We start from the raw sequence: 12,270 nt of genomic DNA on the forward strand, positions 1-12,270 counted from the left end.
GCTGGGTTTAAATGGGTTTTGGCACTTTGTGATGACATGGAGGATGTTACATCTTTAAAAGTCAATCATTTTCAAGAATCCAGGAGGCTTCTGCACACAAGTGATACACAGTAATTATATTTGATACTGGAAATCCTCACCCAGCATTGCATTAAGCTCAGTTTGACAAGTCAATATTTTTAGAAATGGCAGCACTAAGACAATACTGACCTTCCAGATATCTATTAACAAACAAGCTCCATGAGAAATATTAGCTGCCACAACAGTACATGCAGAATTGGCAGCTTGCATATCTGCTGTGGAGTTATCTGCTGTGGAGTTTTATAGCAAGACTTGCTACATTTCACATTCTGCAAGGGATGTACAGTAACACTACAGCCCTGCAGTAGAAGTCTCAAGGTGACAAAGTGAGTTGTCTGCCGATTTTAAAAACCCACTGAAAACATTTTAGATATGGAATAAAAGAGGCCCTGAACAGCAAACAGACCAAATCCAATATCGAACAAGAATGTGAACATGTGACTCAAGCAGTTTATCTTTAACTCTTTATAGTAAAACTCTGTTCTATAACCTACGGATACGTTTTAACATCACATGTCTTGCTTTTGCTTAGCAAATAGTTCATTTTATTTGGTTTCTTTTTCAATTTCATACAGATGACCAACTTTATTAAGGATTAGTTGTAAATATCTGCTCACATCACACTTATTGAAACATCTGCTAAAGGTCTGTCAAAAGTCTTAAAATATATTCTGCTTATACTGCAGCAGTGTAATTTCACACAGAAATTTTAAGTATTTTTAATTGGGGAAGATATCTTGTTTTTGTATAACCCCTAGAAGATGTAGATCTGAGGGATGGCCATGGAAGAAGCTTGATTTTATGTCAGGTAAACCATTCCTGTGTTGATTTGGTCATTCGCTTTGGACCACTGTTATACTGAAAGTCCCAGTCACGACCCATTTTCAGATTTCTCATTTAACTCTGACCTACCAGGGATGAACCAGTGTTGTGTCAGAATACAACAGAGCTTAGAACCGATTTTAAAAGGGATCTTTAGGCACTTTCTTTTCAGCAGCCAGTCAAAAAACTCTAAAATTCTCATTTCTTTAGTTGTGAATATGAAAAAAACAAACACAGTTTAAAGAACTGAAACCTGAATTTTACATCCCAGGAGGTGATTCTAAGGAGTTGTTGGATCAAAACTTGTCATACAGTTGATCAGCTGAAAGATGATTCATCTGTCAAATCATGTCACAGGTCTTTGCTGGATTTATTTCCCATTTCTTAGTGCCACTGCTATTAACCTCCACTTGTCATCTTTCCTCATTTTTAATCAAATGCTCCACAATGTGCTGTCATGGTCAGGTACTAGACTGAAAAATAAGTGGAAAACCAAACAAAGTCAAGAGATAAACCTCAAAATCCTGGCAAACTATTCATCAAGACCAGTGGATCATATTTTATGCAGCATAATAAGCCCCTGGCAGCTCACTTCTTGCTGAGGTGGCGTGACACATCAGACTTCCTGAATCCATCCAAGTGAAAGAGACGCTTGGCCAGTCTTTTGGCAGCTGCCGCATCGCCACGGTGGCTGCCGTTGGTGAGGGTGTCACTACTGCTCAGACCCAGCCGGTCACTGAGGTCCTGGTCCAGCTCTGAGTCTGTTGCTAGACGGGCCTTCTCCCTGCTGACAATGAATGTGGAAAGGGGACAGGGAGAGTTGAGGATATCATCACAATGAGGTACTAGTAAAAAGGTTAATATTGAAACAGATTGGGTTTCGTGATGAGGAGGACAATAAAAAGAAAGTGGTACATAATCAAGTGTAACTGTAAAGAAGATGGAAAAAGAGACCAAGAACAGATGATGATTAAAGCTGATTTAAAATGTATTTTTGTTCTTAAAGAAATAGTTCATGATTTTATTTTGAAGCGAGGTTCTGTTTAAAAGGTTAATAGCCATTAATGTCTTACCTGCAGAAGGTAACTCTTTTGGTGTTTATTTATTTGGAGTTTATTTAACTTAAATGCAGATTAGTTGGCCCTGTAGGCTAAAGCTGGCAGCTACTCTGATGAGCACTAAAACCAAGCTGGATATCAACCTTCTTAGAACAACTCCCATCCCAAAAGCCTCAAAGTGGTTTATACAGATGCTACTTTATGAACACTTAAACCGTCTTAGCTTTTGCACAGAACGATTCTTTAAATGGAACCCGTTTATTTACACAGAAAATGGGGCTATGAAGTTGGGTGCCAATAATGATTAAAGACTCATTGCCAAAGGTAAATCTTCAAACTACTAATGAAAACATTCAAAAGGCTGGTTAGCAATTATAAGAAGGGTTTGATTGCTCTAATGCCACTGAAGATTTTTCTGCTGATTACATAGACCAGCAAAAATTATTTACCTTTTTTGAAATAACATGTAAATAATTGCTTTAAACCTGATGTTCCAGTTTTTATGAAAACATGTGTAAAATACCACAAGATGAACTAATGTAAGTTAAAGAAAAAGTTAGTGAAATACACATAGGTTGACAGAAGGACAATATGTGTGAAGTTTGAGACATGGTATAAAGGACAACTCAAATGATCACATTCTAGTTGAATATACTTAAGGCTTTATTTTACTCTGATTATAAAATGTAATAACCGCAATCACAAAATCCTGTAAAATAAAAAAAGAAAGCTCCTCCAAAGCATTGGTTGGTTCATAAGTGCAAATTCATTACATCTGGATTCCATTGTACAAATATTTTAAGCACGTTATGTTACACAGAAATGAAAGGGAATTATTTACAGCCTATGCCAAACTGTGGGGTGAAATGGGGTCTTTCAGTTCAATAAGAGAAAAAAATGATGTTTGGGGCCTTTTTATTGCAGCTATTGAGAACTGCGTGATGTCTCTTGTTGAGTCAGCTGGACGGAGAAAACAATAACAGTGCAGTTGTAATCCAAAGCTCAACAAACAATGTCTAAAAACACAAGATTTCATTTGGATTTCCCAAAAGGCGGCTGAACACAAGGAAACCCTCATTTATATGTCAAAAATCAAAATATTAAACTAGCTTTTCTGTGGTTTTACCAGATTCACTGCAACGCTTTGCAAAAGTATATCACTGAAACTGTTTGATATTTGGTCAAGTTACAAACACGGACTTCAATATATTTTATCTGTTGTTTTGTGATAGACCAACATAAAAATGTTCCTTTAAAAAAAATCTGAAAGGTGTGGCATGCATTTATATTCAGTTAGCTTTGCACATCTAGAGACTGAAATGTTTTTTTTTCCATTATTCTTTGCAAAATAACTGAAGCTCAGACAGATTGGAAGGACAACATCTGTAAACATCAATTGTCGAGTCTTGGCAAGTATTCTTAGATCTGGCCAATCTAACACATGAAGAGGGGACAAGAGGTGACCATGCCCATTCAAACAAATGCCTTGCCCCCTCAAATCACATCTGCAATGAGGGAGAAGCTTTTTAGTGATCTGTAAGTGATCTTCTGATTGCTGCCAGCAGAGAGCTCTCCCATGGCCCCCACGCCGGTCCACCAGTCAACACCAAGTTACTGGTAAATATACAAATAAGCCAGAAGTAGCCTACCCTCCACTTTTCCTACACTTATCCCTCATGTAGTGCTAGACTGGAGGGGAAACTGCCGCCACACTCTTAGATGGGTGATGTCAGAAGATGTTTGGTGCAAAATTAACCACAATGGGACCCAAAAATTATAGTGCTGCTGAAAACATTACTTCTGGTCCGATGTTTCTTTTAAAAAAAAGAGTCAAAGAGTCAAAGAGGGGGGCATTTCGGGGCGCGCCTGTTGAAAAACTGTTTCATTTTCTTCCAATCAGCATCGATGCATCACTGCATAGGGCATTGCCTACATGCTTTGTACTCATAAAATCTGTGATTTCAAAGCCTTGTCCAGCTGTTCACTGATCAGGTTTAATTAAGAGAAAAAGAGAGGGAAATATACAACCAAACAGACAAACTAGACCATTTCACTAATTTCACTTAATTATTTTGACGTTAAAGTCTGAATGTCTAGTATCTCACAATGAAGTGTGGAAAATAGAAACAAACATACAATATTTTATAATTACAGCATGCAGGCCAAAACTCTGTTCTGTGTAGGTAAAAGTCACTTTTATTCAAGGAGCTCTTTTCATGCAAGCATTTCTTCTCCAACAGTTGAGGAATTATTTTTCTAGCTAGTTAACAATACAGGCTAATATATGCCGAAGGCTAAATATAATGTTCTAGCAAACACAAAATGATGAATAAATGGGAAAATAGATAATAGACACAATGTTAGCAATAACTACCTAAAGTAGGTTTGTGATTTGAAATGAAAGCCAGGTCTTAAGTTGAGCTATATGACAGTGTGGTGAGTTATATTGATATTGGTAATAGTATATTATTAGTGTAATGTTTCAACTCTGTCAGAAAACAGTCAAATAATGTTTACTGTTTTCTCAACCAGTTTCACTGAGTCTCTTTTGACGATGCATAGCAGAACATTGATTTATTTCATTAACAAATTTTGCAGCATAATGCCAAGAAAAGTGAGGCTGTAAATGCATAAATATATCCAATCCTCTGAATATTTTTTGTATTTCCTCCCTTCATACCTTCGCTCCACATCAAGTCAAAGCTTAACAAAGTAAAGGCCACACCTCAGTGCATATTAGATTAACTTGGGTGTTTACAATTGACCAATTATTGAGATGTGTAGGTTTTTACTTTTCTGCCACACAATGACAACTATTTTGATAGAATTTTCCCATGAATAATTTCTAAAAAACCCTCCAAAATGTGTTCAAAAGCAGCCTAAATTTTAACAACCTTCTCAAAGCTATTTTTTCCAGCCCAACTGGGGGAAAACATGTCCAATCTTGCAAATTGCATAGCACTACATAGTTTACCCCAATTCCACAAAGAAAACACTAATCAACAACATTAAACATGCCAGAGCATAATGTGTACACATGATGATGCCCCCTTCACATTTCTCCCTGCCCCCTCATATATGCATGCCTAGAACCGGCCCTGAACATGAATATGCTTTACTTTAAACCACTTCATTGTAACTCTTACTGTATTTTTTAGGATTATTGCCCTGGTTGAGGGTAATTCTTATTTGCAGTTTTTGTTAAATTAGTGTTAAGTTTAGAATTATCCAATACAGGTTGTACTTGTTTGAGTATTATAGATATTAAACTAGATTAGATCAAAAAGCTGTCAACCAAAATTCATGGACTAAAGTGATTATTCAACACACTGCTATCCTATTTATGCACTGTGGATTCGGAGAGGGGGATCACATGAATGATTGGATTGTACTTGGATTGAGTTCTTGGCGATTTAAAGGACAAGTCAACAACTCAAACTAGATGTTATGCTCCTCAAACTGTTTCTGAACTATTTTTGCTTTGTGGTAGGAAACATTATCTTGTTAAAAGAGGCTAGGACCATCTAATAATATTCTTTCCATGAAAGGGTGTATATGGTCTGCAACAGTAGGTGGTGCATCTTAAAGTTACATCGACATAGGTTGCATGACCCAAGGTTTCCCAGCAGAGCCATGCCCAAACCATCACACCTCCCCTGCTGGCTCTCCTTCTCCTCATAGTGTATCCTTGGGACACAGGCAAGAGACACACGCCCACATGATTCATCATACCAGGTCTCCTTCTTCCATTGCACTGTGGTCCAGTTCTGGTGTTCTTGTGCACATTTTGGGCACAAATTTGCCAGTGGGTAGAAGTCAGTATGGGTACCCTGATTGGCTGCAGGCACGTGGCTCTCTACGCAACAAACTGAGATGCACTGAGTATTCTAACACCTTTCTATCAGAATCAGCAATAACCTCTTCAGCAATCTGAGCAACAGTAGCTAATCTGTTGAATCAGACCCAGCCTTCACTCCCCACATCATGTCAGAAGTATATGGATGAGGACGTGGTGACAATCCATGTTGTAGTGATCCGGCAACCAGTTACACTGACCACTGTAGGCCAGGAACACTCTGCAGATTTTCTTACCCACTCATCTAGCATCGTGTTGTTGGGTCTGGTACCCCTTATGTTGCTCTTGACAATAGATTTCCTATGAGGAATGGAGCCCCAAACTCTTGAATGGACTCTGCTTCCAAATTTTCTCAAGGGTGTTGTTATCCCTGTTGATTGTACACCTTTTCTATCACGTTTTCCTTCCATTGAACTTTCTATAAATAGGCTGGAATACAACACTCTCTGAAAAGGTAGCTTCTTAATTACTGAGTTTTGTTACTGACACTCCTTGTGGAGGGTGTCATTTACTCTCCACTGGGTAACTTTCAAGGCTTCCTCATAATTGTGGAGGCTGAAACATAACATTTCTGTTTTCTTTTTTATAGGTCTTGTCTAACAGTCTGAAGTTCTGAGAAATTAAATTTTGGGGTTTATTTCGTAGGTAAGCCACAATCATCAGAATTACCAGAAATAAATTCACTCAGTGTGTCATGGATCAATATAAGTTCCACACTTTGAATCAAACAACTGAAAAAAATTACAACAGTTGTCTTCTGCCTACTATATCCTACCCACTGAAAGATACCACAATGAAAAGACAATTGTTGAGCACCTCACTTTTAGGTGGTCATAACTTTATGCCTGATTGGTGTGCAAATACCCTTCTCACCAAACAGGTGAGAAAGGTTCCAGGCTGCAGGCCTACCTGTAGCAGAATCTCCTTTGTGTAAAATGCCAGTCGTCTTCAGGTGCAGATGAACTTTGACAGCAGAGGACAGAATCTGACTGCATTGCAGATGCCTCAGCGCCATCTCGCCTTGGACTGATCCCTCTTCTCCTTCTCACATCGTACCCTGAATGCATCACCATTTAGACCAGAGACCTAAGCAGAGAAACAACTGTGCTGGCTCCCCTGAGACTGGCAGAGCTGGACATTCCCTCTGCTCGGTCCTGACTCTGACTAAAACCTCATGAGTTTTTCTCACACTCCCTCTGAGGTTGCTGTTATCTGATCTTCACAGCCAGTCTCCTTACCCCCTCAAAGGCAAAAAGAGCTTTTCGTCCTGCAATGCCTCTGGCTCTCTATGTTTTTCCAGTCGTTTTTCTCTCTCTTCCCTCATTTTACTCCTCCTCCACTCTCTTTCTCCCTCCCTGTTCGCCTGTGTAAACATTCACTGTGCCTGTTGCTGACCTTGCATTGAAGCACTGAGCATGGAACTAGACTTGGCTTGTGCATTTCCTCCAAAATCACCTCACATCTACCTTCCATTCATGCCTTTCACTCACTGCATCTCCAATTACTCAGAGCCCGTCCATGAATTGAGTGCCCAACAAAGTTTTTTTTTTGTGTGTGAGAGCTTTTCACACACCTGCTGAGTAAACAAAAGATGAAGGTGTCAGGTTAAAAGCTGATATCTGTGGGCTGTGTGCCTCTGAAATTCTTCTTCAGCATCTGTAGCCGCCTGGGGGCAAAGAGTTGTCATCCTGTTGTCAGTCCTGAATCTGTTTACAGCATGCTCTTCATGAGGGCCTGTAGAAGTACTCCAACCACAAGATTAAATGCCAGCACTGTAGTTTTGGCCACCCCACCTGTTAGCAATGAGTCATCAAGAGATGATACAATGCCGAGAGGTCCTGAGAGAATTTACAGTGTCAGCCTCGGCCCACTTGGCAGCTTCACACAATGAGACACTGTCTAACGATACAGACCATCTAAAAAGAGTGGCTCTAAGAAAGGAATGACAGGAAGAGAGGGGAGTGAAACTCCTTTTACAGCATCTTGCAAAAGTATTCAAACCCCTTCACCTTTTTTGAATTTTGTCATGTTACAACCACAAATTTTAACATGATTTATTGGGTTTTTATGTGATACAGACCAACACAAAGTACATCATAAATGTGAGGTGGAAATAAAATAAAATATTGTTTTCGTTATTTCCTAAAAAATGTGGCTAGTGTTAATATTTAGCCCATCTCTTGAGTGAATACTTTCTAGAACCACCTTTTGCCGGAGTATGTCTCTACCAGCTTTGCATATATAGAGATTAAACAATTTGAATTCTTATTCTTCAAAAGCTCAGTCAGATTGCATAGAGAACACTGTAACAAATGTATTTTAAATCTTATCACGAATACTCAACTGGATTTAGGTCTGGACTTTGACTGGGCCTTTATAACACATTAAACTACTTTGATCTAACCAATTCCCTTACATCTCTGTGCTGGAAAGTGAACATTTGTCCCAGGCTCAAGTCCTTTGCATTTTCTAATAGGTTATCTTACATGATTACCCTGCATTTAGCTCCATCCACCTGTCCTCTTCTTCAACTTTAAGCAGTTTCCCAGTCATTGCTGAAGAAAAGCATCCCACATGATGCTGCCACCACCATGCTTTACAGTGGGCATGGTGTATTCAAGGTGGTATTTTTCTACCACACAGCATTTTGTCTGTAAGTCAAGAGATTCAATTTTCATCTCATCTGACCAGAATGTCTCCTTTCAAATGTCTGCTATGTATCCCAGCGGCAAACTGCAGAATTTAATTCTTTTGCCGTTGTCTCAACAATTTGACAGCTTTGACATTTCCATAAAGGACATGTTTCTGGAATGCATGACTAATAGTTATCCTGTCTAAAGATTCCCTCACCGGAGCTTTGGATCTCCGCATCTCCTCCAGAGTCAACAAGAGTCTGTTGGCTTCTTTTTAAAATAATGGTCACCTGACAGTTTGGGTGGATGATAATGTCTTGGTAGGTTGACAGCTCTGCCATAGTCTTTCCACTTTCAGATGATGGACTGAATAGTGCTCTGTGAAATGTTCAAAGAGTATTGTTTTATACCCTAATCCTGCTTTAAACATCTCCACAGCTTTTTCCCTGGTCTGCCTGTTGTGTTCCTTGGTCTTCATGATGTTGTTTGTTCTTTAATGTTCACTAACAAAACTCTGAGGCCTTCACAGAACAACAGGATTTATACTGACATTAAATCACACACAGTAGACTGTTTTTACTCATTAGGTGACTTCTGATTGTTAATTATTCACTGGATTTTATTAGGGGAAATCAGAGTAAAAGGGGGTGAATACAAATGCGCACCATACTGTTCAGCTCTATATTTGCAAAAAAACATTGAAAACCATTTAGCATTTTTATACGCACTACTTGGTGTTGATCTATCACATAAAATCCCAATAAAATGCACGGTTGTGGTTGTAACAATAACTGTAAAAGCCATTGCAGGGTTTTTAATACTATGCAAAGTTCTGTATCAAAGTATGGCCAAACCTGCAGGGATATCAGCCCAAATGTCTCCATCCAGGATTCCAGAGCTTTTTGAAAAGCTCATAAAGTGTGATAAGAAAAACATTTGCCTTCTCAATCTTGTTCTTGTGTGCAGAGTTTTAAAAAAAAAAATGGGGTGAAATCTTGATTATGTAACAAAAAACAGCAAAGCTGTTCAAATAATTCAGGACTGAATCAGCTGAAATTCCAGACTGGATTCCTTACTTTCTTACACACACACACACACACACACACACACACACACACACACACACACACACACACACACACACACATACACACACACACACACACACACATCCGTGTTTTACTATCTTTATCAGGACTTTTTGGTTACTTCTATTGACTTCCATTCATTTTCCTTGATTTTTAGTGCCTAACCCTGACCCTAACCCTAACCCTAACCAGTTAATACCTAACCCTAACCCTAACAATAACTCAATTCATACCCTAGTCCTAAACCTAACCCCTGTCCCAAGAACAGAATTTGAAAAAGTGAGGACCAGGAAAATGTCCTCACTTTGTCAAAATGTCCTCACTTTGCGATAAAAATACGAAAAATGGTTCTCACTCAGCAACAAGTACAAGAACACACACACACACACACACACACACACTCAACAACTACTGCAGAAATGAATACTTTCAGTTGGTGCCATCTAGTGGACAGATCAACAAACATGCTAATTTTCTGCCTCTGCAGTACGGGCAGTTAGTGAGTCAGGGTGGTAATGACAAACAGTCAAACAGACAGTTAACAGCCATAGTTTGACTTTAACATACTATTCCAGCTCAGTGAAAACATGTGGAGATAATGTCCATTATTTTATTTCAAGTTAATAAAAAAGCTCTTTAACAGCATATGGGAATCAATAATCAAGGGCAATCCTTCATGGATACAGCAACAGCTATCTGTACCAGCATGCCTTCATGCACAAACATCCCACATTCATGCATGCACACAAAGCGTACACTTCACCAACACACTTATCTATGACTACTTGCGAGAATATGTGCACAAAAAACACATACTGACAAGGAAATAGTCCAAGATGGATTTACACACTCCTCTACAATCTGTGTGCTAAACAGCGTGGGACCATATGCAGCTTTAAAGTGACCTTCACTTTAAGCCACTGCAACACTGTTCTGTTCAAGGAGAGTGACACACACAGATGCTCTAGAGTCAGTGACAACAGCACATTAGCAGGAGTAAGAAGAATATTCATGCAAGATTTTACACCTTGATCTCTGAGATAATAACCTAAAAGATACTTCTGGATAAATGTTCCTTTTTTTCCCTACAATGTCACAAACTGACACTGCACTGATTTTTTTCCAAAAATGATTTCAAAACTAGGGTATCTGATGCTGCTGGAGACAAACAACTGGCCTGTCATGTTTTTAACAACAATATGATTTTAGTTTCTCCTGCATGCTTAGTGGGAGGAAAGGTAAAGGTTTGCAATCTGCAAACTCAACTCTAGATGGCAACAAATCACCCAAACAGCTCATTTATGACCTAACAGAATTACATTTTTAGTTTACATCCCTGTCACTATTCAATCAGTTGTTGAACACACTCTGTTTAGCTGCACTCAGTTACAGAATTAGACTTGTGCAGGTATTTGTTTTAGAAATTCAAAATTGCATATATTTCCCAACATTTACTGCTGCCTTTCTCCATTCTCTGTTTGAAGAATATTTATTATTAATAATAATAATAATAGCTACATGAGATAGTTAGATGCATTTAGAAAAGTACAAAATAAAACATTCTACTGTCACCTATAGTCCGGATGGACCATGAAATGATAAGTGATGTCAGAGTTGACACATATGGAGAGATTCAATGAAGCATGTTTCCTGCATATCTGTGCTGCTCAACCATCCATCCATTATCTTCCAGTTATGCAAGATTGGATCACAGAGGTAAGAGGTCCAGGAGGGAAATCCAGACATCCCTCCCCATAGCGACACTCTCCAGTTTATTCTGGGGAGTCCCAAGGTGTTATAGTCCCACTTCAACTGCCTCCTTTCGGTGCAGAATAATTCAAGCTCCCCCTTGTTGGTGGATGATGGAGCTCCTCAATGTATTTCTAAGTCTGGCCACTCTAAGGAGAAAACTAATTGTAACCGCTTGTATCGAGGGTCTGGTTTTTTCTGTCGTGATCCATATTTCATGACCTTAGGTGAGGGTTGGAATGAGATGGACCAGTAAATTGAGAGTAATGGGTATCTGGGTGGCTTTTAAGGGCTTTCTGATCCTTGTATGCACCTTGGACTCCGTCAGGGCTGCCCCGTGTCACCAACCCTGTTTCTGGCATTTGTGGACAGGATCCCAAGACACAGTAATGAAGAGAGGAGTGCCTGGTTTGGGAACCTCAGGCTCCCATCTTTGCTTTTAACAGATGATGTGGTTCTGTTGGCTTCTTCAGGTCATGACCTTCAGCATGCACTGGAGCGGTTTGCAGCTGATTGTGAAGAATCTGGGATCAGAGTAAGCTCCTCTAAGTCTGAGGCCATGGTCCTCGACCTGAAAAAGGTGGACTGCCCCTCTCTGGGTTGGAGGTCAGTCTTTGCCTCTGGAGGAGTTTAAGTATATTGGTGTCTTGTTCACAAGTGATCGTGGGACGGAACGGGAGATGGACAGAAGAATTGAGGCTTTGTCTCCAGTACTGTAGGCACTACTCTCATCTGTTGTCGTGAAGAAAGTTTTTGCCAGAAGGCTTTGATATTTGTAAAGCCTAGAAAGATTTTTACATTGATTACTGAAAAGGATATAAAGTCTTTTGAGATTCCAATTTTGTTTAAATGTAAATAAAAACAGAGAAATTGATTTTTCAAAAATGATTTTTCTTTTACATTTTTTTTATTATCTTTTGGAATTGTTTCAATCAGAAACAAACTTCTTGGCTGTTTCTGGTTGGAAATCGGCCAGGCGTATG

The 12,270-nt window shown here is 39.2% G+C and overlaps 1 protein-coding gene across 7 annotated transcripts in view; it reads right to left on the reverse strand.

Moving 5' to 3' along the window:
- Positions 1 to 12,270, reverse strand: part of LOC124875096 (PH and SEC7 domain-containing protein 1-like) — a 152,880-nt gene that overhangs the window by 92,636 nt on the left and 47,974 nt on the right. For 4 of the 7 annotated variants that reach the window (XM_047376928.1, XM_047376929.1, XM_047376932.1 and 1 more), the window contains one exon: positions 1,496 to 1,690. In XM_047376928.1, coding sequence (XP_047232884.1) covers positions 1,496 to 1,690 — 195 coding nt within the window. Of the gene's footprint in view, positions 1 to 1,495; positions 1,691 to 6,726; positions 7,181 to 12,270 lie in introns of those variants that run through there. The other 3 variants (XM_047376934.1, XM_047376933.1, XM_047376930.1) reach the window with 3 other exon arrangements.

The sequence above is a fragment of the Girardinichthys multiradiatus genome, chromosome 10, assembly GCF_021462225.1.
Source record: "Girardinichthys multiradiatus isolate DD_20200921_A chromosome 10, DD_fGirMul_XY1, whole genome shotgun sequence".
Classification (NCBI taxonomy): Eukaryota; Metazoa; Chordata; class Actinopteri; order Cyprinodontiformes; family Goodeidae; genus Girardinichthys; species Girardinichthys multiradiatus.